This window comes from Rhinopithecus bieti, unplaced genomic scaffold (assembly GCF_001698545.2).
Source record: "Rhinopithecus bieti isolate Rb0 unplaced genomic scaffold, ASM169854v2 scaffold_40838, whole genome shotgun sequence".
NCBI lineage: Eukaryota > Metazoa > Chordata > Mammalia > Primates > Cercopithecidae > Rhinopithecus > Rhinopithecus bieti.
This window is the reverse complement of record NW_016816809.1, coordinates 100506-127998: the sequence shown is the minus strand read 5'-3', so window position 1 is coordinate 127998 and position 27493 is coordinate 100506. Positions and strand designations below refer to the sequence as shown.

At 39.5% G+C, this 27493-nt stretch overlaps 1 protein-coding gene across 1 annotated transcript in view; it reads left to right on the top strand.

The window, feature by feature from the left end:
* Window positions 1–407: 407 nt before the first annotated feature.
* Window positions 408–27493, top strand: part of LOC108517360 (zinc finger protein 248-like) — a 31644-nt gene continuing 4558 nt past the window's right edge. The window contains 5 exon segments of the mRNA XM_017855237.1: window positions 408–505; window positions 1980–2077; window positions 2175–2216; window positions 22890–23016; window positions 23300–23395. Of these exon segments, the coding sequence (XP_017710726.1) occupies window positions 2202–2216; window positions 22890–23016; window positions 23300–23395 (238 nt within the window). The 5' untranslated portion in view covers window positions 408–505; window positions 1980–2077; window positions 2175–2201.

Genomic DNA, 27493 nt, shown 5'->3' with positions numbered 1-27493 from the left:
TAAAAGGCATATTGGTTTGATCCACAACCTCTGGGGGTACTGACAGAATCCTGGTTCCAAGCAGGAGTGGGTAACTGAGACAGTAATCTCTCAACCCACTAAACAAGGCTGTTTTGTAGGAGAGCCTCGTTTATGATGACCAGCATGATATAAAATGGGGAATCTTGAGAAATATACTGAACAATATGTGTCAAGACACCGGTTTAAGTGCTTTTACAACGTAAGCGCCTCCAATTCTCATAAAACTCCTACAAGCTAGGCACTATCATTAGCCTCATTTTACAACTCAGGGGTGCGGCCAGAGCAGACAAACACCCTCCTGTGGCTTCGCTTCTAGGAGGTAGCGCGGCTTCCATGCCCCGCAGCCACCAGCCTAACTCGGGCGCTCGGCCGCTCCCTCTGCGCATGTGCATCCCCGCCTTCCCCTCCCGGCGTGTCCTTCCCCGGCCTCTAGTCCGTTGTGGGAAACCCGTCGCCTCCAGGTTCACGCGGCGAGGAGCGGAGGGTGAGCCCCGGAGTACTGGGGGAGGGCCAGGGGGTCCCCGCGCTGCCCCAAAGATGGGCGGGCAGCGGCTAGAGCTCGAAGGTGGGGAGGGACCCCTAGCGCCTGCGGCGTTGAAGGGACTGTGGGGCGAGGGTGTCTCTATCATAAGGGGATGAGGTCTGCCGTGAGAACGAGAGTTTCGGGGCTCGCGGGGGTCCTTATGCGTCAAGTCCCTGCGCCTGGCGCCCAGCTGAGTCTTGTTGCAGCGAATGGCTAGTGCGCGCTAGCCCGAAGGGGAGGGAACTGGCTCCGGGGGGGCGGGGGGGAACAGCGCGCGTGCGTACGTGTGACGTTTGCCGTGCGCATGCGCATGGCATTTGATGTGTGCGTGTGTGCTTTTTGTGCGCTGGGCCCGCGGGGAGGGGGCGGGGCTGCGGGGGAGAACGACGGCGCCGGGTCCGCGACAAATGAATTAGATACAATTACCCACGGGAGACTCGGTTTTCCTCTCTGTAAATTGCGGATATCTGGAATACTTGCCGCCTTGGGTTGTTTTGAGCACTTTCGTTGTTTAGGTGCTGTATTTACTGGGTGTGCGTTTCCTGGGAGAGTCCGGGGGAGACGGCGCCTGCACCGGCCCCAGGGCCTCTCTGCGGGTGGAGTGCAGGAGCAAAGGGGCTGGCCTAGCTGCCCACCAGGGCTCCTTCTGGCTCTGACCGCCCTCGTATCCCAAGTAATTATTTACACGTTGCGCGTTCGTTTATGTATTATGTGTAATCATGGCACCGTATCCTGAAGCCGTCGGAGTCTGTGTGCCGGTGCAAGGTCTGGGACAAGTTTAAGAAGAGAGAGGTGAGCTGGAGTTGAGGGGTGGGCGCGCAGGCTAACAGGAGTGTCACCTCTGGAGAGTCTGAGGGTAGGGACGGGTGAAAGGCTCACGGCCACAGCGAAGGAAATGCTGTCATCACCCCTCCGCGAACACCCGGCACATCCAGATGAGCTGCCGAGCTTCCTCCTCTCCTGGCCTGATACTCCGCCGGATGGTAGTGCAGGCAGGTCCTACTTGGGTTATTTGTTTTGATGTTATTTGAAAGATGGAAAAACAAAACTGAGTTTGAAGAGGTAACTAGTTCAGATCTTGTCATTCGTTAGAGGCAGACTGAGATTAGAAGTCAAGTCTGCAGTTTCCCGAGCCACTGCTTCCTATTTTGTTGCTCTATGTGACAGTTTCTCATTAAAAGATCCTTTTGAGGAATTGTTAGCAAGTTAGAACATTTTTAAACTTGATTAAACACCGCATCCCTTTTTTTAGAGGTTTTTTGCATTATCTGACCTCAGGGCGTCAATGGTGTTAACAGGTAAATAGATAAACAGTATGGCCTGAATATTTTTTTTCCCTACAAGGAATTTTGACAAACCCATAGTGTTTCTTCCTTTAGATTATTGTTACTTGTTAAACTCATCTTTTCATGTTTTTAATTTTTCTGTGTCACAGAACCTAAATTGGTAATAAATCAGTAAGAAATATTTACATTCACTCAGTGAAAAGTGTCATGTCTGAGCTCAGCATATATCGGAGCCACACATGGACACGTAAGTATCTTGTGTGTGGAGCTGTATAGGCAGGTGAATCTCCGAACTGCAAGGCTGGCCAAGGCTCTCCTGACATTCTTCCTTTCTAATCCTTCAGCTCTCCCTCCTCCACTAAGAGCAGAAAATGAACAAATCCCAGGTGAGATTCTTGTTTCTTTATTCCCAGTTTGTTTTAAAATGGATTTCTGAAGTTTATAAGGATTTATGTTTTGAAAATGGAAAACAGAAATAGGCAAAATTGACATTAAGGGAAATAAAACTGAAGTAGCAAATCCAAAATAGTGCATTTGGCAAATTAGATGCAGGATTTTTAATTTTGCAGAATTATCCAAGTTATTGTAATGTTATCTGTGATTGTTCTAATAACAATTCTGAAATAAAGGCAGTAAGTTGTCTAGAAGTGTTTCTTGGTAGAAACAAAGAACAGTTACAGAGCAGAACTCAGTGCATATGCTTTTCAGGAGACCAGACACTGAGGTTTGATGGTCCTGCTTGATCCAGGAATAAAACCTTGACGATGTGGAGGAATGGAGGGACTGCAAGTCCTCAGAACAATTTCCGCTAACTCTTTGTGTCAGCTTGTTCTTATTTCTAGGTTGAATCACTGACAGTTCCGACTTGTTTCTGTGTTTTTCATTTATGTTTCAATCTGATGAATGCAACCTTGTTCCCTCACCTAAACTCACCTGAATCAGTTCTGGCAAAGGCGACGAAATCATAATCAAGGCCAGTGGATGTTTTTGCCTTTGTATTACTTCCCTGGTCTGCTGCATATATTGTTAACCATGGTCTTTGTTTGGAGAGTCTCCTCTGTTGGTGTGTATAATGCCACCCTCTGAACTGTCCTTTCCTAACTTTGATTCCCTCCCTAGTCGTCATGAAGGGATCTTTTCTTTTTGCTCCAGGCATCGCTTTTCCTTGTGTTTCCATCCTTAGCCTACTTAGGTTCTTCTTGGTCTGTTTTTCCTGACTGGTTTTATTTTTTTTTTTCCTTAATAAAGTGCTTTTGAATTAATAATACATTAACATAATAATACATTACTTTTACTTTTTAAAAAGTAAGTGATAACAAAAGATGTACATACATATTCACACTCCCTCTGTTCATGCAGTTTCTCCAGGTAGGGTGACATTTATTTATCATTCAAACTGATACATTTTCACTGAGAGTGAAAGAGGTTTTATAAATACTTATGCAGAGACAACTGGCATATATTAGGACAATCCCAGACATACTGGAATACATGGTCACTCTACCAAAGATGTCTATTTTTTTTCTAGTTTTTGGTTTACTTTGCCAGTGTTTCTTTATCCAGTTTAAATAAAATATGTATGTATATTATTTGCTTCCTTGGTTTACTTAAAAAGGCATCTGTTATCTCTAGGGCATATCAAACTTAAATATGATTGTGCATCCCTGGAATCTTTTTAATATGCAGGTTCTGATTTAGTAGCTATGAACTATGGATGGGGTCCTTGATTCTGAAGGTCTGATAAACCTCTAGCTTAAGCTGATTCTGATGCTTGACGTATACACTATTTTCCATTATTCCTTTTTCGCTTAACAGTATGCAGACGTTTCTATGACAGAACATGAATTGCATTTTCTCTCTTTGTCACAATTGCATACTAATTCAAGTCAATAGTTAACTACTTCCAGCCGTTTGCTGTGACAAACCATGTTGTAATGAATAACCTTGTACATTTATAATTTTGTGTGTATATGTTTATATATCAGATGAATTCCCAGAACTTAATCAACTTAGTGAGCATGCCTGTCCTAGAGTTAGTATTATTTTGTTTTCCCATTGGCAATGCATGGGAATGCTTATTTCTTCACAGCTCCTCCCATAGAATATGTGCTTCAACTTTTGGATTGGGGACAACTGATAGATAAAAAGTGGTATTTCATATAGTTTGCATCTGCGATTTTCTTCACTGAGTGAGGTTGAATACCTTTTCCTGTGTCTAAGGGCGTCTGATATTTATTTTTCTGTGAACTTAATGGTTAATATCTTTTGCCTATTTTTCTCTTGGGTTTTCTGGTCTTTTTTCCCTCCAATGTCTTTTACTCCTATGTATTATATGAGTTGCAAACCATTATTTTTTGGTATATCATTTGTCTTTTGATAATTGTTCATGGTGTTTTTCTCTATGCAGAAATATTTGGTTATTTTTGTTATTTTTGTTGTCTAGTTTATTAATCTTTTCCTTATGGTTTTGGACTGACAGCATTTGGAGACATAGTTAGAAAGTCCTTCCCACGTCATGATTATAAAGAATCTGCCCATGTATTCTAATATTTTTATGCATTTTATGTTTAAATTTTTAATCCATTTGGAGTTTACTTGTATGTTAGAACTTAATTAAATTACCACACTATCATTCCATTTACTCCATCCCCACATGCGTACTGTTGTTTTGATGCTTTCTTCTCCTTGTGTTCTAAACCCCACAAGGTATCTTTAGTATTACGACTTTGGAGAGTGGGGTAGGCTTTCTATTTACTGAAATAATTGCCCTTTCCTGTGCTCTTTCTTCTCTTTTGCAGTATCATGCTTCATCTACAGTTATTTGCCTTTACCCCAAAGAAGTTTTATTGTTTCTTGTGCAGATCTTTTGGTGACAAATTCTCTCTCTCTCTTTTTTTTTTTTTGTTTAAAGATGTCTATATTTCTTCATTTTGAAGGATATTTTCAATAAAGACAGAATTCTGGAGTGAGAGCTTTTTTTTCCCCTTTTCTTTTTAGCACTTTAAAGATACCATTCCGATGACTTCTGGATTGTTGTTGTTTTGTCTTAAATCATCCTCCCCTTGAAGGCAATTGATCTTTTTCCCTCTGGTTGGTTATGAGATTTTCTCTTTTGTTTTGGTTTTCAGCACTTGTTACTTAATATAACTTGGTTTGATTTTCTCTATCTTTATCCTGTAGTATTTTGGCGGGAGTTGATTCTAAGGTATGATGTCCTTGTCAGTTTAAAAATTCTCAGCCTTGGCCGGGTGTGGTGGCTCACACCTGTAATCCAGGCACTTTAGGAGGCCGAGGTGGGCAGATCATGAGGTCAGGAGATCGAGGGTGAAACCCCGTCTCTACTATAAAGTACAAACGTTAGCTGGGTGTGGTGGCGCACACCTGTAGTCCCAGCTACTTGGGAGGCTGAGGCAGGAGAATCGCTTGAACCCGGGAGGTGGAGGTTGCAGTGAGCCGAGATCGCGCCACTGCACTCCAGCCTGGCAACAGTCAAGACTCCATCTAAAAAAAAATAATAAAAAAAAATAAATAAAAATTCTCAGCCTTTTTTCCATCAAATATTCTCTACTTTCCTTTTGGTACTGCAGTTACACCTATTAGATTTTTCAGTTCTCTAAATTAAATAATAATGTGTATACTGTTCCTATGTGAAATATATATATTGCAAATATAAATACAAATATATATACATATATATATAGAGAGAGAGCGCACATGCGTGTGCGCGCCATAGGGTCTTACTCTGTCACCCAGGCTGGAGTGCAGTGGCAAATTAGATTCGTTTATCCACCACCACAGTCAAACTACAGAGTAGCTGAATTACCTGGATGATCTCTCCTGTTGCCCTTTTTATAGCCACACCTACCTCCATCCTGGCTCTGTCATTCCCCAACTCCAGCCAACCCTACAGCCTCCTCCCTAAACTCCAGCAACCTACTAATCTGTTTCTGTCCTTTCAAGAATGCTACAGAAAAGGAATCATATAACATTAACCTCTTGGGGTTAGCTTTTTTCACTCAGTACAATTCCCTGGTGATTCATCCAGGTTGTATATGTGTCAACAGTTCATTCCTTTTTGTTATTAAGTAGTAGTCCATGGTATGGATATACCACAGTTGTTTTTTTTTTTTTTTTTGAGGTGGAGTTTCACTTTTATTACCCAGGCTGGAGTGCAATGGCATGATCTCGGCTCACTGCAACTTCTGCCTCCCGTGTTTAAGTGATTCTCCTGCCTCAGCCTCCTGAGTAGCTGGGAGTGCATGCCTGGCTCATTTTGTATTTTTAGTAGAGATGGGGTTTCTCCATGTTGGTCGGGCTGGTCTCAAACTCCTGACCTCAGTTAATCCACCCCCCTCACCCTCCCAAAGTGCTGGGATTACAGACGTGAGCCACCACGCCCGGCTGGTTGTATCACAGTTTTACCATTCACCTGTTGAAGGACATGTGGGTTAATTTCCAATTTTGGGCTGTGAAAAATAAAACTGCTGTGAACATGCCATTTTATATTTCCACTAGCTGCTGTACACATGATCCAGTTTTTCTCTATCTTCCTTGCCATCACTTGGTGTTAGCACTGGTGTTTTTTTTTTTTTTTTTTTTTTTGGTCATTCTGATGGGTATATAGTGATTTTTTTTGTGTTATTTATTTGCATGAAAATCTTTTCATGGGCGTATTTTCTGCCTGTATATTCTCTTTGTTGAAATAGTCCTTTGTGTCTTAAAACTGTAGTGGAAGAATGGTAATTTTTTTTTCTTGAACCCCCCCCCATAGGTTCTTAGTTGGAATGAACCCCTGTAACAAGAGACAGATTAAGAAGAGAAAAACAAGTTTATTAACAAGTATATTTCATATACACATGGGGGACACCCAGAGAATGAGTGTTTCACAAAGAGGTGGCTTTGAATTCCAACTTATGTAGCATCTTCATCAAAGAACAGGAAAGTTTTAGAGAAGTTTTAAGACAAAGGAAAGGGGCTTGGAATTTCTAGGGGTGGCAATGTGGGGGAAAGCAAATAAATGGCCGATACAGGCTAGTTTGCGAAGCTGGTTAATGTAGATAGATCCCCTGGTACCATCTCTAAGACCATCAGTTCTCAAGTTGTCTTCAGTTGCTAACCTTTGTTCTCCTTGATAGACGGGGAGGCAAGTATACCTTTTGTCTTTGTAAATCCATGTCCTGCTTTTAGGCAAATAGAGGACAGAGAGCTTTCTTGTGTCTGCTTATTGTCTTCAGCTCAACAATTCTTCATATTTTGGGGTGGCATATTTCTGGTCTCCCACATTACTATTTTCAAATTGGATTTTTTTTTAATGTATTGAGTTTTAATAGTTTTTTAAATTTTCTAGATAGTAATCCTTTGTCAGATATGTGGTTTGCAAATATTTTCTCCTTGTCGATAGCTTATCTTTTCATCTTTTCAGGGTGTTTCACAGAGGAAAAGTTTTTCACCTTGATAAGGTCCAGTTTATCAATATTTTGTTAGAGATGATGCTTTTGTTATCAAGTCTTAAGAACTCTTGCCTAGCCCTAGGCAAAGATTTTCTCTTATTTGTTTTTCTAAAAATTATTTAGTTTTATGTGTTATATTTAAGTACTTCATCTATTTAGAGTTAATTTTTGTATAAGGTATGAGGTTTAGATTGAGGCTGTTTTTGCCTATGGATGTACAATTACTTGCAGTACCAATTGTTAAAACTTTTTTTTCAACAAATTTGTGAAAATTCTACTGAATTGCTTTTGTACCTTTGTCAGAAATCACTTAAGTATATTTTTGTGGACCTATTTCTGGGTTATCTTCTGTGTTCCGTTAGTGTATGTGTCTATGTCTCTGCTAATACCATGTTATCTTGATGACTGACCATACAGTAAGGTTTAATATTGAACACAGTGATTCCTTTTACTTTATTCTTCTTCATAGTTGCTTTAGCTCTTCTTAGCACCTGTGCCTTTTTTATAAGTTTTAGAATAAGCTTGACTGTGCTTATAAAAATCCTTGTTGGGATTTTGATAGGAATTTCATCAAGATACTGATTTTAAGGGTAAGATTTTTTTTGACTGACTCTGCCGTTTTTTCAGCAAATATCTTTCCTTTACCTGAAGTTAGCATTTTTTTGGTATCTTTCTTAATCTAGTCATTCATTCATTTAGCAGCTATTTATGACGTTCTGTCTTACTAAATCTTGTTGAATTGCAAATGCTGTTCAAAGAGAGTTACTATAGTTTAAATTGCTCACTTGTAATGCAATGGCTGTTTAGTATACAAGGAACTTTAGGCTGCCTTAGCTGGGCATTTGGGGTAGAGGAAAACAAGCCTGAAGTGCGCTTGTTAGCCATTTTTTTAGACAGAGTCTCTCACTCTGTTGCCCAGGCTGGAGTGCAGTGTTGTGATCTCAGCTCATTGCAACCTCTGCCTGCCGGGTTCAAGCAATTCTGCCTAAGCCTCCCGAGTAGCTGGGATTACAGGCATCTGCCACTGCACCTGAGTAATTTTTGTATTTTTAGTATAGATGGGGTTTCACCATCTTGGCCAGGCTGGTCTTGAACTCCTGACCTTGTGATCCACATCCCTTGGCCTTCCAAAGTGTTGGGATTACAGGCGTGAACCACTGTGTCCAGCCCCCTGAACTTCTTTATATTTATTTTTATTTCTCTTTTGTACTGTTTTCCATGTTCATTCTATTTCTAAAACATCTTTAAAGGTTCTTTGAAATTTTTTTTTTTTTTTTTGAGACAGAGTCTTGTTCTGTTGCCCAGGCTGGAGTGCAGTGGCGTGATCTCAGTTCACTGCAAGCTCTGCCTCCCGGGTTCGCGCCATTCTCCTGCCTCAGCCTCCCGAGTAGCTGGGACTACAGGTGCCCTTCACCACGCCCATCTAATTTTTTTTGTATTCTTAGTGGAGATGGAGTTTCACCTTGTTAGCCAGGCTGGCCTTCAACTCCTGACTTCAGGTGATCTGCCCACCTTGACCTCCCAAAGTGCTGGGATTACAAGGTGTGAGCCACTGTGCCCTGCCCGTTCTTTGAAATTTTAAAAAAGTTTTCACCATTTGTGAAAATTTTACAATTTCACTGTGTTGTTTAGTTTCTTTCTTTCTTTTTTTTTCTTTAGAGACAGGATCTCACTCTTTTACCCAGGCTGGAATACAGTGGTGTAGTAGTCAGTAGTCATAGCTCACTGCAGCCTCAAATTCCTGTGCTCAGGTCATCTGCCTTAGTCTCTCAAAGTGCTGGGATTATAGGTGTGAGCCACCATGTCTGGCCTGTTTTTAATTTCTTACTGCTCTTTCTTTCTCCCTGAAGGCTTCTTACCATGGCAGTGTGTTCTTGGTTTATGGAAGGAATCATTTTAAAAATCTGTTTGAAGATATTAGAATTAATTTTTCATTTCTATTTCTTATATTGATTTGGTTTCTTAGCATTCATTTCTAGTCATCTTGGTGAGTGTGCTTTATGCTGTTGCTTTTCCTCAAATATCTAGTAAATCTTTATTTTCCATTCATATTTAAAAGTGAAGAACTAGTTTGATCAGCACAGGTAGCTAATATGAATTCACTCAACTGTTGAGAAATGTGTCCTCTATTATTGTCTCCCGTAATGGAAAGGCCAATTCAAGGATTGTAGGTGAATTGGTAAGGAAACATAATAGGTAAGAAATCCAGCAGGTTTCCTGCCAGAACCCAGAACATCTCCAAGCTTATGGCTGTGCTTGAAATGGACTTCCTGCCTCTGCCTCTGACTTCTGTTTGGTCTTACCATTCTGTATCTTTCAGAAATTACTCAAAATGTTTCTTCTGCTGAGGGGGAAATACTCCCTTCCCGGGAGTATTCTGAGTATTCTTTTTTTTTTGGAGACAGAGTCTGTCTGGCTCTGTCACCCAGGCTGGAGTGCAGTGGTGTGATCTCGGCTCACTGCAACCTCTGCCTCCTGAGTTCAAGTGATTCTCCTGCCTCAGCCTCCCGAGTAGCTGGGATTACAGGCGCCGGCCACCATGAATGGCTAATTTTTGTGTTTTTAGTAGAGATGGGGTTTCCCCATGTTGTCCAGGCTGGTCTTGAACTCCTGAGCTCAGGCGATCTGTCCATCTCAGCCTCCCAAAGTGCTCAGTTTATAGGCATGAGCCACTGTGCCTGGCTGTATTCTTTTTTTTTTTTTCTTTCGAGGGGAGTCTTGTTCTGTTGCCCAGGCTGGATGTAGTGCAGTGGCGTGATGTCAACTCACTGCCACTTCCGCCTCCTGGGTTCAAGCGATTCTCCTGCCTCAGCCTCCCGAGTAGCTGGGACTGCAGGTGTATGCCACTATGCGCAGCTAATTTTTTTTTGTATTTTAGTAGAGATGAGTTTTGCCATGTTGGTTAGGCTGGTCTCAAACTCCTGACCTCAGGTGATTCACCCACCTCAGCCCCCCAAAGTGCTGGGATTACAGGCGTGAGCCACTGCACTCTGCCTCTTCTATGTTTCTTCATTGATATTTTTGGAGTTAAGATAGATAAATATGTATTTCAGACTAAAAGTATCCATTCTTCTTTTAGCTTTTTATTTTGGAAAATTGCAAACTTACACAAAAGTGATAAAATAGTATATTAACCTCCATGTACCTAGCCATTCTGAGCTTCCTCAGTTATCAGCTCAGAGCTGTCTCACTTTTACTTTCACCCATTCCTGCTGAGATTATTTTGACTCAAATTCAAGATAATATTTTTTTGGTAAACATATCAATAAGTATCTCTGAAAGCTGAGGCCTTTTTCTTAACTGTTAATATGAAAATTTTCAAACAAAATAAACACTTATGTAATTTTTACCTATATTCAGCAGTTAACATTTTTGCCTTTTTTGCTTTATCTCTCCTCTGTATATACATTTTATTCTGAAATATATTTGAAAATAAGTTACCCACATTATAACACTTTATCCCTAAATAACTTGGTATAAATTTCTTCACCATAAGGACATTTACTTATCTAACCACAATACAATTAATCATGCTAAGAAGATGAGCAGTAATCCACACTGTTACCTAAATCCCTTGTACTTTAAAGTTTCCCAAAATGAGATAGTGTTTTAAAATATCCTAGTTAACTAATATCCTAGTTATTTAATTAGTTATTTAAACTAATTAGTTATTTAACTAATATCCTAGTTATTTAAAAAGAAATAACTAGGATATTAGTGGAGGAGGTTGTGGTTAGGAACCATATCCACAAAATTTGCACGTGTATATAGTAATCTTGTTTTTTTGTTTGAGACAGGGTCTCGCTATGTTGCCCAGGCTGGAGTGCAGTGTTGTGATCATGGCTCACTGCATCCTCAACCTCCTGACCTCCCAGTCTCAAGCGATTCTCCTGCCTTAGCTTTCCTAGTAGCTGGGATTACAGGTGCACACATCACCATGCCTAATTTTTGTTTTTCTTTTTTATTTGTAGAGATGAGGTCTTGCTGTGTTGCCTAGACTGATATTGAACTCCTGGGCTTAAGCGATCCTTCTGCCTCAGCCTCCCAAAGTGCTGAGATTACAGCCACGAGCTACCATATCCAACCAAGTGTACAGTAATCATTTAAAAATACCTCCCCCATTTTTTTACTTAAAACAATCTAAAACCTGCAGAAAAGTTGAAAGTATAATACAGTGAAAACGTGTCTACTTTTCATCTCTGTTAACCAATTGTTAACTAATTACCACATTTGTTTTCTTATCTATTCCACGTTTCTTTGCAGAATCATTTGAAAATAAGTTGTGTAGGCATCCATGACACGGCAGCATGTTTCTCCTATGAAAAAGAATGTTTTCCCTGTATGGAGATGATAATCTTAATGTACGCTACAAAATGATGTATCTCCAGATGTTAAAAAAATATACTTGATATTTTTTTCCAAGTCAGCATCTAGTGAGTGATATCACATTATGTCCAGTTCTCATGCCCTTTAATTTTCTGTAATCTAGAGCAGATGCTGCCTCTTTTGTCTTTCTTGAAATTGACTATTTTTTCTTTTTTTTTTGTTTTTTGAGATAGAATCTTGCTCTGTCACCCAGGCTGGAGTGCAGTGGTGCCATCTTGGCTCACTGCAAACTCCACCTCCCAGTTTCAAGCAATTCTTATGCCTCAGCCTCCCAAGTAGCTGGAATTACAGGCATGTGCCATTATGCCCCACTAATATTTGTACTTGTAGTAGAGGCAGGGTTTTGCCATGTTGGCCAGACTGGTCTTGAAATCCTGGCCTCAAGTGATCTGCCTGCCTCGACCTCCCAAAGTGCTGGGATTACAGGCATGAGCCATCATGCCCAGCCTGAAATTGACATCTTATTTATTTATTTATTAATTATTTGAGACGGAGTCTTGCTCTGTTGCCCAGGCTGGAGTGCAGTGGCACTATCTCAGCTCACTGTAGCCTCCACCTCCCGGCTTCAAGCAATTCTCCTATCTTAGCTTCCTGAGCACCCGCCACCATGCCTGGCTAATTTTTGTATTTTTAGTAGAGACGGTGTTTCACCATATTGGTCAGGCTGGTCTTGAACTACTGACCTTAGGTGATCCAACCGCCTTGGCTTCCCAAAGTGCTGGGATTACAGGCGTGAGCCACCACACCTGGCCTGAAATTGACATTTTGAAAGAGTGTTGACTATTTGAATTCCTCTGATTACATCTTCATAGTTGTTTCATGTTAAAAATTAGTGTCTGGATTGCTACAAAGGTGATGTACTGTGTTTTCATTTCAAAGGTAGTATTCCTAACAACCTTTCATTCATCCAGTGTTTTTAACGTCTGTTGATACTTGTCCGAATCACCTGTTCTACTGGTGGTTGCAGAATTATGATTTTTCACATTTTCTACTCCTACATTAGCTGGCTTTTGTTTTGTTTTGTTTTTTCTTTTTGAGACCGGGTCTCTCTGTGTCGCCCAAGCTGGAGTGCAGTGGCACAATAACGGCTCATTGCAGCCTTGAGCTCCTGGGCTCCAGCAGTCCTTCCACTTCAGCCTCCTGAGTAGATGGGACTATAGGTGTGTGCTGCCACACCTGGCTAATTTTTTTTTTTTTTGGTACAGGTGGGGTCTCACTATGTTACCCAGGGTGGTCTTGAACTACTGGGCTCAAGCAGTCTGCCCACCTTGGCCTCCCAAAGTGCTAGGATTATAGCCATGAGCCACTGCGCCTGGCCTAGCTCCCTTTCTTCTGTAAAAAAGAGCTCCTGCCTACCCCCACTCACACACATACCTTTTTTTTTTGGTATCACTTCAGATTCATGAATTTTTTTTTTTTTTAGTCTCATTTATTGTTACTATTTTTGATGTTCATATTGTCCCCATGTAGTTAGTGGAACTCCTTCGAAGTGGCTCCTCTATATCCTTGTTAGTCTTTGAGCCTTTATTGTTGTCTGTTAGAACAGAGATACACAAACTTCCCTTGTATCTCCCAGCCCCAGGCATGGAATCTGTTGTTTTTCCCTGGAGTGGTGCTTCCTTTTACAGTGAACTATTATTTAGAAACCAAACTCTAAGTGCCTTCAGTGCCCGCATGTTACTGCATCAAGACTCTTTTGTTGGATGCTGTATCATTATATATAGCTTTGACTTTTGAATCATGTTAAATGCTTCACATGTTCAAAAAAATTTAAAAGATGGAAAAGCAAATTCTAAAGTTAAGTACAAATAGTAAGTGAACCTAACTTTTTAAATTCAAATTGATAAAGTATAACAACATGGAGGAAAAAATTGGTTCAAGAAACTTAAAAAAAATACTGGCCAGGTGTGGTGGCCCAAACCTGTAATCCCAATGGTTTGGGAGGCCGAGGTGGGTGGTTCTCTTGAGCTTAGGAGTTCAAGACCAGTTGGGGCAACATGGTGAAACCCCATCTCTACAAAAATAAAAATGAAGGCCAGGCACGTTGGTTCACGTCTGTAATCCCGGCACTTTGGGAGGCTGAGGCGGGTGTATCACCTGAGGTCAGAAATTCGAGACCAGCCTGGCCAATATGGTGAAACCCAGTCTCTACTAAAAATACAAAAATAAGCTGGGCATAGTGGTGTGCACCTGTAGTCTCAGCTACTCAGGAGACTGAGACAGGAGAATTGCTTGAACCAGGGAGGTGGAGGTTGCAGTGAGCCAAGATTGAGCCACCATACTCCAGCCTGGGTGACAGAGGGAGACTCTGTCTCAATAAATAAATAAATAACTAAAGTAAATAAAGTAAATAAAAATAAAAAGTTAGCTGGGCATGGTGGCTCGCACCCAGCTACTCAGGAGGCTGAGGTGGGAGGATCAGTTGATCCCAGGAAGTGGAGGTTGCAGTGAGTTGAGATTGTGCCATTGCACTCCAGCTTGGGCCACAGAGTGGGACCCTGTCTCAAACAGCAACAACAACAACAAAACACCGCAATACAGTTACCACAACAAAGTTTGAAAATTTCTTAATGTATAATCAGTGTTTTCCAGTTTTTGCATTTTTTTACATTTGTTAAATAAGGATTCAAATATGGTTGAAACGTCTTTTATCTTGAAGGTTTTGTGAGTCGTATGTTTCTTCTCTATATCTTTATTTACTGCAGTGTATTTGTTGAAGATTTTCCTTGTTGTATCACTGTGGTTATGTTTAACGTGTTTCTGTGATCCCTGTATTTTTCTCTAAGTAGTTGAACTTAATCCTGACTGATGCTTAGGTTTTGGTAAGAATTTATCATAGATTGTGTTGTGTACTTACATCAGGGCCATATAACATCTCATTGTCCTTTTGTTTGTTGTTTGTTTTCTTGAGTCAGGATCTTGCTCTCTCCCCTAGGCTGGAGTGCATTGGCTCAGTTATGGCTCACTCCAGCCTTGAATTCCTGGGCTCGAGTGATCCTCTTGCCTCAGCCTACTGAGTAGTTGGAACTACAGGTTCATGCCACTATACCTGTCCAATTAAAAAAAAATTTTTTTTGTAGAGACAGGGTCCTGCTACCAGGTCCTGTTGACCAGGCTGGTCTCGAACTCCTTGGCCCAGGCAATACTCCCATTTTGGCCTCCCAGAGTGCTGCGATTACAGGAATGAGCCACTGCACCTGGCTCCATTGTCTTTTTGTAATGTTTGAAAGTCATTGATTATTGTCTAAGTTTAGTAATTCATTAAAGATTGCAAAATGGTGATACTTGAATTCTATAATTCCTCTTTCTGTTATCAAACCAAACTTGGGTCCTCTCACCAAGCACACAGAAAAAGCTAAAACGGACACTGGGATTTGCAGCAAGAGAAATGGAGGCATTTATTGCAGGGCATCGGGCAAGGAGAATTAGGTGGTTAACGCCTAAGAGCTGTGATCCCTGGCTTATAAGCAAGGGTTTTTAAAGGTGATGGTACATTACAGGAAAGCAGAAGTTACAGGCAAAATCATACATCAGTACACGAAGGTTATACGTTGATTTCGCCAGCTGCCCAAGATTTGTACCAGTTTACTTTGCCAGCAGCAGTGCATGGATGTTCTTACTCCACACATTCATCCTGAGACTTGGTATTTCATTTTTTATTTTTGCTCTTCTGTTGGGTGTGTTGTGGTAGTCTTCTGTGGTTATCCTAGAAGTTAAAGCGAGCATTTTTGACATATAATGAAATACAAACTATTCATTGTACTACCTTAACCCGTAACTCTGAAACATGTTGACTCCATTTATCCCCCTTCATTTCTAGGCTTTTCACTCTTTCCTGTCTTTTCATAGTTCTGTTTTGGATCATTTTTCCTTTTCATGAAAACTCCCTTTGATGTTTCTTATAATGCATATCTGTTGGTTGTTATTACTCTGTTTGTGTTTACTCTGTATGTGGTGAAACCCAGCCTCTACTAAAAATCCCAAAGATATTTGGAAATAATAAACAGAGTAATCTTAAACTTTTATTTTTGCTATATATAGAATTCTACCTTTGAGTGAGTTTGTGTTTTTTCCTTTCACTTTAAAGTTGTCTTTTCATAATGTTTTGGGTTTTTATATGGCTGCTTTTAAAGTTCTGTTTTGGTTTTGTTTTAGCTTTTATTTATTCTTATTTAAGATCCACTGAACTCTGTGAATGTGACTTAAGTTTTTTCATGAGGTTTTTTTTTTTTTTTAAATCCATTCTGCCAATCTCTGCCTTTTTGTTGGAAGAATTTAACCTATTTAGAATTAAAGTTGGCTGGGTATGGTGGCTCTTGCCCGTAATCTCAGCACTTTGGAAGGCTAAGGCAGGCGAATTGCTTGAGTCCAGGAGTTCAAGACCAGCCTGACATGGTGAAACCTTGTCTCTACAAAAAATACAAAAATTAGCCCAGTGTGGTGTCATGCACCTGGAGTCCCAGCTCCTCAGGAAGTTCAGGTGGAAGAATCGCTTGAGCTAACCCCCGGGAGGCCAAGGTTGCAGTGAGCCTAGATGGAGGCATTGAACTCGTCTGAGCCACAGAGTGAGACCCCATCTCCCAAAAAACAAGAAGGAAAAAGAAAGAGGGAAGAAGGAAGGAAAGGGGAAAGGGGGAAGGGAAAAGGAAAGGGGAGGGGGAGGGAAGGGGAAAGGGGAGGGGAAGGAAGAAGGATGGGGAAATGAAAGGGGAAGGGAAGAAGAAAGGGGAAAGGAAAGGGGAAGGGAAGAAGGAAGGGGAGTGGAAAGGGAAGGAGGAAGGGAAGGGGAGGGGAGGGAAGGGGAAGGAAGGGAAGGGAAGGGGAAAAGGAAGGGAAGCGGAAAGGGAAAGGAAGGGGAAAGAAAAGGAAAGGAAGGAAAGAAGAGAGTTAAAGTCGTTTCTAACAAGGAAGGACTGACTTCTGCCAGTTGCTGTATTTTTCTTTCTTTCTAATTTTTTGTTCATTTCTTTCACTGCTCTGTTTAGCTGATTTTTTGTAGCATATTTTGATTTACTTCCCATTTCCTTTTGTGTATTTTTAAAGATATTTTGTTAGTGTTTACCAGGAGATTAACAGTGAACATTCCACATTTATGACAATCTAGTTTAAATACCAGCTTTGTCTCAGTATCATACAAAACTCTGCTCCTATACAGCTGCCTTCTCCCACTGTTGTTGTTGCTACAGATTACATCTTTATACATTGTGCGCTGAATAACATAGATTTATAGTTACTGTGTATGCATTTGTGGTACCCTTCTTTAGGAAATAAAGATTGGAGTTACAGACTAGGAGTTGGAGTTACAAAATACAAAATGCTGGCTTTTGTACTTACATAATTTTTTACTGGAGCTCTTTGTTTCTTCATACAGCTTTGAGTTATGAAGATCTTTTCATTTCAACCTTCCATTTAGTATTTTCTTTAGGGCATGGTTTATGATAATGAGTTCTCTTGGCTTTTATCTGGAATATTTTCATTTATCTTTCATTTTTGAAGGATCGATTTGCCAGGTTTACAAATTCCTGGCTGGCAGGATTTTCATTTTTGTTTTTTCCCCTCTTTAACACTTTAAAGATGCCATCCCACTGCCTTCTGGTCTCTGTGGTGTCTGACCTCTGTGGTGGTTATTTTTGGCTTTTGATAGTTTGATAATAATGTGCCTCAGTGGATCTCTTTGAATTTTTCTTACTTGGAGTTTGTTGAGCTTTGTGGATGTAAAATTTGTGTTATTCATAGAGTTTGGGCAGTTTTTATCCCTTACTTCTTTGAGTAATCTTTCTTCCCATTTCTGTCTCTTTTTTCCTTCTAGGACTCTTGTAATTGTATGATAGATAGTCCACTCAAAGTTGTCCCACAGGTCCCTTAGGCTCTATTCACATTTCTTTATTTTTTTTTTTTTTCTGTTCTGCTCCTCATACCATATTACTTCAATTTTTATATCCTCCAATTCATGATTCTTTCAGCTGTCCACTCAAATGGGTTGTTAAAACCTCTAGTGGATTTTAAAATTTCAGTCATTTTGCTTTTCAGCTTTAGATTTTCTACTTGGTTTCTTTTTAAAGGTTCCAACTCAGTTCAGACATTGTTGTCCTCATTTCTTTTATTTATTTGTAATTTTTGATGATGCTTAAGATAATTTATTTAAAATCTTTGTTTACTAAGTCCAATATCTGGGCTTAAGGAAGGAATTTGGTTTTCTTGAGTAGGCTCTATATTCTTGTGTCTTTGAATACCTTCTACTTTTTTGTTGGAAATTGGACGTTTCAATATTTTAATATGGTAACTTTGGAAATCAGATTTTTACCCTTCCCTAAGGTTTGCTGTTTTTCATTTTGAAGGCTGCGGTTGTCTATTTGTTCAGGTACCTTACTATGCTTTTTTTTTTTGAGACAGTCTCCCTCAGTCGCCAGGCTGGAGTACAGCGTTGCAATCTCGGCTCACTGCAACCTCTGCCTCCCGGGTTCAGGCAATTCTACATCAGCCTCCCGTGTAGCTGGGACTACAGGCATGCGCCACCACGCCCAGCTAATTTTTGTATTTTTTTTTTTAGTAGAGATGGGGTTTCACCATGTTGGCCAGGATGGTCTCGACCTCTTGACCTCCCAAAGTGCTGGAATTACAGGCATGAGCCACTGTGCTCGGCCACCATGCTATTTTTATAGTCTGGTTTCCTTGTTCTATGTGTGTCACTGAAGTCTCTGTTCCTTAGCTTGCATTCAGCTAATGTTTTTACAGAGATTTCTTCGAATCCCTGGTGCTAAAGACAACAAATAAACAGTTCTCCCAGTCTTTGCACATTGACTCTGCACTGGGGTACTCTTTAACATTTAGCCAGGCTGTTTACAACCTTGCTTTAGCCTTCATGTCCTGATTGCACTGAACCTTGAGAATAGCTAGAGGTGAAAGTTTATGGTCTTCTTAAGGCTTGTGAATATACATTCTGCCTTGGGTATGTGTCCGGATTTCTAAATTTCTCAGTATATGTGGGGATTTTTGAAAGCCCAAATTTCCCAAAGATACCTTCTCCAGGTTTTCTTCTCAGGCCTTAAGTGGTATACTATATGTCTCAACCATAATCCTCTGCTGCAGACGACTGCAGATATTTTGTTCTCCTTACAGTGTTTTCGAGCAAGGATTATTTTTTTTTTTATCCTAAATGAGTTCTGAGTTAGGTGAAACAGAGACAAGCATATTGCATCAGTCGTTCTGGTATTTCCCACGTAGTTGGAACAGATAAACAATTCCTTGTAAGTAAAGTCTGCTCTGGTCCCTCTAGAATCAAGGACCAGGGACCCACACTTGGAACGTGGGCTGCTGTCTCAAGGCTGTCACCAAGCCAAGGAGGGTTGGGTTAAAGGCAAGTAGAAGTGCCACAAAGCTTTCCTACCATTTTGAAGTTGCCTTTTTTTTTTTTTCTTTCTGATTTGGCATCTGTTTGGTTGCGGTCAGTCTTTGACCTTTTCAGAATTCTGACGAAGTTTATTCTGATAGTTTCTGCTTGTTTTTTGATGTCTCTGAGGGACCTGAGCTTGGTGCCGCCTACTTCTCCATTATGCTGACATAATTCCACTTCATTAATCTTGTACTCTTACATGTTTTTTTCTTATTATATAAACTTTTGGCTTTAGAAGAGTTTTAGATTTATGGAAAAGTTGTGAAGACAGTACAATTTCCATATACATCCCATAAACACAGTTTCCCCTATCATTAACATATTAATGTAGTACATTTGTCACAATTAATGAAACAATATTGATATGTTATTAAGTAATGACCACTTTATTGGGATTTTCTTAATTTTTCCCTAATGTAATTTTTCTGTTCCAGGATGCCTACATTCTACTTAGTCATCATGTCTCCTTAGACTCTTCTTGGCTGTGACAGTTTCTCAGACTTTCCTTGTTTTTGATAACCTTGACAATTTTGAGGGGTTCAAGTCAGTTGTTTTGTAGAATGTCCCTCAGTTGATATTTGTCTCCTGTCTTCCTCATGATTAGACTGAGGTTAGGGTTTCTTAGAGGAAGACCACAGAGGTAGTGTCATTCAGTCATGTCATATCAAAGGAAAATGCTATGAGCATGATTTATCACTGTTGATGTATCACTGTTGATTACCTGGTGGAGGTAGTGTGGTCATGTTTCTCCACTGTAAAGTTACTCCTTTGTCCTCTGTTTTCAACTGTACTCTTTGGAATGAACTGGAGAGTTACGCTACACCTCCTTGATGGCAGAGTATCCATATAAATTATTAGGAATTCTGTGCAGGAGATTTGTCTGTTCTCTTGTGTTTATTTAATCATTTATTTATATTAGTATGAACTCATTGCTAGTTATCTTATACTTTGGTTATAATCCAACACTACCTTGTTCATTTTGTTGCTCCAACTGCTTCAGCTTGGCCATGAGGCTGTGTTTTCAAATGGTTCCTGTGTCCCTTTGACATAGCCCATTGTCGTGTTTTCGTTTGAGTACTTTCTCATTTTCTGGTACCAGAAGTGATTTCAGGTTCATTATATACATGGTCTGCCCCAGCCCAGAAGCAGCTGGTTTTCAAAGGAGCACTGGTTTTCTTTCTTTCTTTTTTTTTTTTTGGAGACGGAGTCCCACTCTGTTGTCCATGCTGGAGTACAGTGGCATGATCTCAGCTCACTGCAACCTCTGCCTTCTGGTTTGGGCGATTCTTCTTCCTCAGCCTCCTGAGTAGCTGGGATTACTGGTGTGTGCCACTGTACCCGACGAATTTAGATTGTTTAGCTTTGTAAGAAATTGCCAAACTGTCTTCCACAGGTGCTGTATCATTTTGCATTCCCACCAATTGTGAATCAAAATTCCTGTTATTCTGCATCTGAACCTGAAATTGATATTGTCATTGTTTTGGATTTAACCATTTTAATAAATGTTATGGTATCTCATTTTTGTTTCTGTAATGACACATGATGGTGAGCATTTGTTTGTATGTGTATTTGCTATTGGTCTGTCTTTGGAGATGTGTCTATTCAGATCTTTTGCCTGTTTTTCAAGTTGCATAATTTGTGTTCTTATTATTGAGTTTTGAGGGTTCTTTTGCATATTTTGGTTCTAACACCTTTTTAGATAAGTGTTTGCTAATAGTTTTTCTCAGTCTGTGGTCTATTTTTTCATTTTTGTAGAAGCATCTTTTGCAGAGCTAAACATGAATTTGATGCTATAAATTTCTCTCTGTGAACTACTGTCTCTGCATCCCATAAATTTTGATAAGGAGTATTTTCATTTAAAACACTAAAAAATTTCTTTTGAGACTTCCTCTTTGATCTATAGGTTGTATGTTGTTTAGCTTTCAGGTATTTGGAGGATTTTTCAACCGTCTCTTGCTTATTGGTTTTATTTAATTCCATTGTAGTCTGAGAACATGTTTTTTGTATAATAGCTATTGTGTTAAGTTCATTAAGGTATGTTTTATGGCCCAAAGTACGTTCTATGTTGAACATGAACAGAATGATAGAATGTGTATTTTATTGTTTGGGATGAAGTATTCTATAAATGTCACTTAGATCAAGTTGGTTGATAGTGCTATTTTGGGGCATTTATGTACTTACTGATTTTCTGCCTGTTGATCCATCAGTACTTACAGGTGTGTTAAGCCTCCAATTGTGGTGTATATTTCCAAGTTTTCCTTTTACTTCTATCAGTTTTTGCCTTATGTATTTTGATAGTCTTTTGTTAAATGCATATTTCAGATTATGTCTTCTTTAATATGATTTTGAACCCATGCAATGAGCTCTTAATTTCAGATATTGTGCTTTTCAGCTCTAGAATGTCCATTTTATGTGTGTGTGTGTGTGCACGTGTTTGTGTGTATACATGTGTAAGAGGTGTCTGAGAGCACACCCAGGTTGTTAATGATGCCCTAGGATGACTCAGCATATTTTGGAGCATGGCATTAGAAACCAAAATTGGGGTGCTAGGTGTGCCTGTTGTTACTGATGTATTGTTTCTTGTAGATCCATAGTTATACTTATGGCTATGATTTATTGTAGTGAAAGGATACAAAGCAAAATCAGCGAAATTCCTAGAGTTTTCTCCCAGTGGGGTCTCACAGAACATGCTTAACTCCTCTAGCAATGACATGTGACAACGCACGTAAAATGTGTACCAAGGAAACTCATTAGACATTTGGTGCCCAGAATTTTTATTAGAGGCTGGTCACATAGGTACTGTCTGCCTATCATGTACCAAAATTCTAGACTCCCAGAAGCAATGCACATGTCGTGTATAAACCGTATTACTTACACAAACAGCTCAGGCTCAGTGAGCTGTTCTTATCAGAGAAGGTTAAGGTCAGAACCTTTCTGAAATCCAAGCTCCCAAGTGCCCATCAACGGTGATCTTTTATAGCAGACCTTTCAAAGGGTATTAGTCTCAGGCTTGCTGTATTAACCTTTTTCTGTATAACACACATACCATGTATGTGTTGAACTTCTCCCATTTTCTCATTTATTTTGTTGATATTTTCTTCTGTTTTGTTGAACATATTAATTATAATTCATTTTGAAGTTCTTGTTTGTTAATTCTACTATCTCAGTCACCTGTGAGTTTGCTTTTGTCTTTTTTTCATTGTCCCTATCTCTTCACATACCATGAAGTTTTTTACTAGATGCCAAATATTGTGTTTAAAAACAGAAACATTGGAAACATTGGTGGAAGCTCCAGAAGATGATCTTGTTGAGCGGAGAGGATTCGTCCTTTTCTCTGATGGGCATGTAGACTGCAGGGCAGTCACTTGAATCAATATGTGCTGAGCTTGGTCATATTCATTTCAGTCGTATTATTTTAATAACAAAGTTTTGCTTCCTTGATGACAGTTAACTTGATAATGTAAAAGGTAATATGAAACAACGAGTATTTCCTCTGTAACTTCAGTCTCCTTGGTACACACTGCTAGTTCCTGCAGTGTGCAACTTAGTAAATGTTATTCTGTGTATCTCCTTATCAGGTCATAAGCACTCTGGGAACAGGGACCATGTTTGTCTGTTTTCACCAGTAGGATTTGCAGCAGCTAGCACAATTCCAGACCCTTAATAGAAACTCAATTTATATAAGATATTTTGTTTTCTATATAGTATAGCACAGAGGGAGGTAAACTATCTGTCATTTTTTAGTAAACTCTTAAGATATTAGTTCTCTTAAATCTTTTCTATATCATCTAGTTCTGACCATTTCATGTAAAAAGAGTATACTATTACAGGAACAAGTGTCATTCAAGGATGTATGTGTGGACTTCACTCAGGAAGAGTGGTATCTGCTGGACCCTGCTCAGAAGGTACTATACAGAGATGTGATCCTGGAAAATTATAGCAATCTTGTCTCAGTAGGTAAGGAGTTTTTTTCCCCACATGACTATCCATAGCATGCATTTACTAGTTGATGAAACGTGAATGCCCTGTAGTTTTCTAAATTAAAGCTTGAGATTGAAGTCTCTGAGATGACTGATCTCATTTGGCCACCATAAAGGTGCTCTTCCCTCCTCAGGGATTGGTTCATTTGTGCACCTTCTTTGAGTAGCTGGTGAAGCTGTGCCTTTCTTCCCCATCATGTGTTCAGAGCCCCTGAAACAAAGCTATTTAGCCCCAGTCCTGTGTTATTTTATCTTAACAGGGTATTGCATTACTAAACCGGAAGTGATCTTTAAGATCGAGCAAGGAGAAGAGCCCTGGATATTAGAGAAAGGATTCCCAAGCCAGTGCCACCCAGGTGAGTTAGTGATTTCAAGGCAGATGAAAGCCAGAGGAAATTAGAACTTAGGTAATTGGTTTAGAATTTGTCACCTTTGAAATATTTTTTAGAAATGTCTATTTTTAGCTCCAGACCTTTGGAAATGATCAAAAACAATTGGCCCACATCCCTGTTACCTTAATCACTCCTCCATATGTTATTCTCACTCATAAATGCTTTTCTTGGCTGGGTGCGGTGGCTCACGTCTGTAATCCCAGCACTTTGGGAGGCTGAGGCGGGCGGATCACGAGGTCAAGAGATCGAGATCATTCTAGCCAACATGGTGAAACCCCGTCTCTACTAAAAATATGAAAAATTAACTGGATGTGGTGGTACGCTTCTGTAGTCCCAGCCACTCGGGAGGCTGAGACAGGAGAATCATGTGAACCCGGGGGGTGGAGGTTGCAGTGAGCTGAGATTGCGCCACTGTACTCCAGCCTGGTGACAGAATGAGACTGTCTCAAAAAAAAAAAAAAACAAAAAACAAAACAAAACAAAAAAAAACTTTCTTTTATTTTTTTGACATTTTGAAGTATTTTACTTATACCTATAATCCAAACCAGTTGGCTGCATTTTAGATATGTTTTCTTGGTTAGTTTGTCTTTATCTTTTAAAATTGTTTACCTTCCTTCTGTTGTCTTGGACACCTTTTGTTAGCTGACAGGTATTCATGCAATCCTTCCATATTTTCATTTAAGAACATATGATGAGCACTTACTATGTCTGTTATGTTTTAGGTAATTAACAGAATAATGTCCCTGGTATCCTAGTGTGTATTACAATAAAGGACAAAAAGCATGTGTGTGCACATGTCTGTGTGTGTGTGTATATATGTACACACCCATGTGCATATGTGTGTGTATATAGGTACACACACACAGTTGGGTCATGGTCAGTGCTGTGAAGAGAATTCACACGGGAAAGGAGGATGAAGAATGACGGTATAGTCTGTTTGGCAAGTAGGTTAGAGAAAACCTTTTTGAGAAGTTCCCACATTAGAGATGAGGCTTTAATAATATGAAAGTGTGAGTTATGTGGATTCAGAGTAGTCCAGGCAGAGAGAACATAAGATACCAAACCTCTTAGACAGGTGTGTTCTTAGAATGTTTGAACACTGTCAGGGAAACCACTGTGGTTGGAAGCTAGTGGGCATGGTGGAGACTGGTGGGAGATAATGTCATGAGAAGTAACATGTGCTATGGTAGATACATTAATTTTACTTTTGGTGCTATGAGAAACTGTTTGTTTTGAGTAAATGTAAATCAGCTTAAGTTGTCAGATTGGATTTACAGTTTAAAAGGATCTCTCTGACATCTATGCAGTGTATATACTGTGGTGGGTGGTTGTGGGCGGCATGAGTAGGGATAGGGTACCATATGTGCTTCAGAGGAGAGAGGATAGTGGCTGAGACTGTGTTGGAGGTGCCAGAGGTACTGAGAAGTGGTAGGTTTGTACAAATATCTTGAAGATGGAGCCAAGAGCATTTGCTGTCAGATTGTATATGAGAGAAAGGGGAATCAAGTGTGACCCCGATAATTTTGTCTCAAGCAGCTAGATAAATTAGGTTATCATTTACTGAGACAGAGAAAAATTAGAGAGGAGACATATAAGGGAGTTATCACGGATTTAATTTTGAACACTAGAAGTTGGAGGTAACTGTTAGAATCAAGCCTGTTTTTGACTAGGAGATTGGATATGTGTAAGTACATGGTTGAGGCCAGAACTAGAAGTATCCATTTGAAAGGCATCAACTTTAGATGATGTTAAAGGAATGAGGCAGAATGAGATCTTCAAGACCAGAAGTCAACAGACTTTTTTGTAAATGACCAGATAGTAAATGTTTGAGGCTTGGCAGGCCACATATGGTCGTGGTTACCGCTGCTCCTCCTCATCTTCTTTCTTTTCCTTATTCCTTCTCTTTCTCCTCTTGCTCTTTCTCTCTCCTCTCTTTTCCTCTTCCCTTTTCTCTACTGTCTCATCCAGCTTTTTCCCTTTAAAAACTTAAAAAACATTCTTAGCCCAAGGGCCATTGCCTTGTAGTTATATGCCAACCCCTTTTCTAGAGTGTGATTGTATGTAGGTAAGAGTAGTCCTGGGACAGTAATGCTTTTAGTAAGTATTAAATTCATCCCATAGAGGATATTGAAGAATAACAATCTGAGCTACACAAAAACCAGAGAGCCTGGTTTCCTGTAGTCAAATAAGGTACATTCTTCCACGTTACTGCTGTCTTGAATGGCAACCATGGCATCGCTGTGCTAATAAACCTGTTAATATCTCCTACCGGTCCCTTTGTTCCTATTGTTATTTTTCATTTAAAACTATCTTCTACATACCTTTATATTCTCACTTTTCATTGATATAACTCAAAAGCAAAACTATGTCTGTATTCTCTCATTCCTGACTCAGTCTAATTATTAGTTGTCTAATTTCTAATTCCTAGTTGGTTCTTTTCTCTTTTTTTAGCCTAAATTATTCAATTTATCTTCCTTTAGCTTAACAAACTAACCTAAAGTTGCTGCTTATTAATAAATTAAATTTCTCTTTATTTTCTTTTTTAAATTTTAAACACTTGTATCAAGGGCTGACTTTCAATAGATCACAGCAAGGGAGCTGCTCAGTAAATTTCCCTTTCAATGACTATGATAGTGTAGTTGTTTGCTACCTGTCTTAAATTTGTTTGTTTCTGCTCCCTAAAATTTATGTCAAATCCCATCCTATTCTATATCTTAAATTTTATTTGCAAATGTTTTCTCATTTATTGAAAAACTTCCATTCTTGTTTGCCTTGCCTTTTTTCAGGTAATTCATACTGTGTTTGTAAAGTGTTTAGACATTGAATAGTAATGGCTTGTTATTATTTAACTTGTTTTAAGTTAGAACTTAATTTTTTGCTGAAACTTAAATAGCCCAGATTTTATGACATTAACCCACTAGTGGCTGTATGCCAAAAACTCAGACCTGTTCATATGGCTTAGGGTTGCTTAGGGTTTCTTTCTGTATTGAGATTTTTGTTCTCCAAAAGAGAAGGGCCTCTTTTACTGATTTGGATATGTTGATAATTACTTTGTTGATTATCTGTGTAGCCAGATTTAGGAGAGATCATTCATTTTCATACATTTTGAAAGTATTCTATGGTACTCCTTCTAAATACACATTCCCATATTTTGTCCTCATGTATTATAGCTGATCAGGTACAGGTTGAAAATAATTCAGTGCATGTTGCTTTATAAGAATAATGTACAGTTTACTCATTGGGGGCAGAGGAAACAAGACTATAGTAATACCTGCCAAAATCTGGACTCTGGTCACAATAGAGGCAATAGCATTGAGCAAGGGATTTATTTTATGTTACAATGAATTATATAGACAGTAACTTCTAAAGGATGGATCAAGTGGAGCCTTAAAATGGTAGAGGTGTTATAGAGATTTTTGCTATCATTATTTTATTATTATTAGTTTTGTTTTAAGTTAAAGTAGCAGTTCACTGAAGGATATCCAGGATCTAAGGAGAGATAAGGATAGAATGTTTCTAGTTGAGTGGAAGGTATGTTGTTGGGGATGAGCAATTTCTGAGAGTCTAATCTCTAGCCAGACTGCACAGAAATATTTTTAATAGATTTGCATGATGTTGAGAAGACGAGGGTGTAAACCATGCTTTACCTCTGCCGAACTTAATTCTTATGTTTCTCACTACCACTCACTCTATTTCCTTTTTTAAAAAACTCCCTTGAACTCATTCTCTGTGCGTTTCCTGCTCTTTGAAAGAACAGCTCTCAGAATATCTCTATCTCCTATTTATCATGTCTCGAGTTTATTTCACCTTCCCTAGTATGCTTTTCCTACAGCGTTAAAAGAAATTATTTCTTCTCAATAAAACTTAAAGAAAACACCGGATCTTGGGCTATATAGGACTATTCTTTTGAACCCAAGGAAGTTGATGTTTTCAGAATGTTAATTTTCTTGCTGATTCAAAGAAAGAAGCGTATACTCTGGTGGGAATTCTTCCCCAGTAAACTGTGTGTGAGTGGATTAGGACCAAGCTCTATTTTGTCTCTACCAAACCTAATTCATCCTC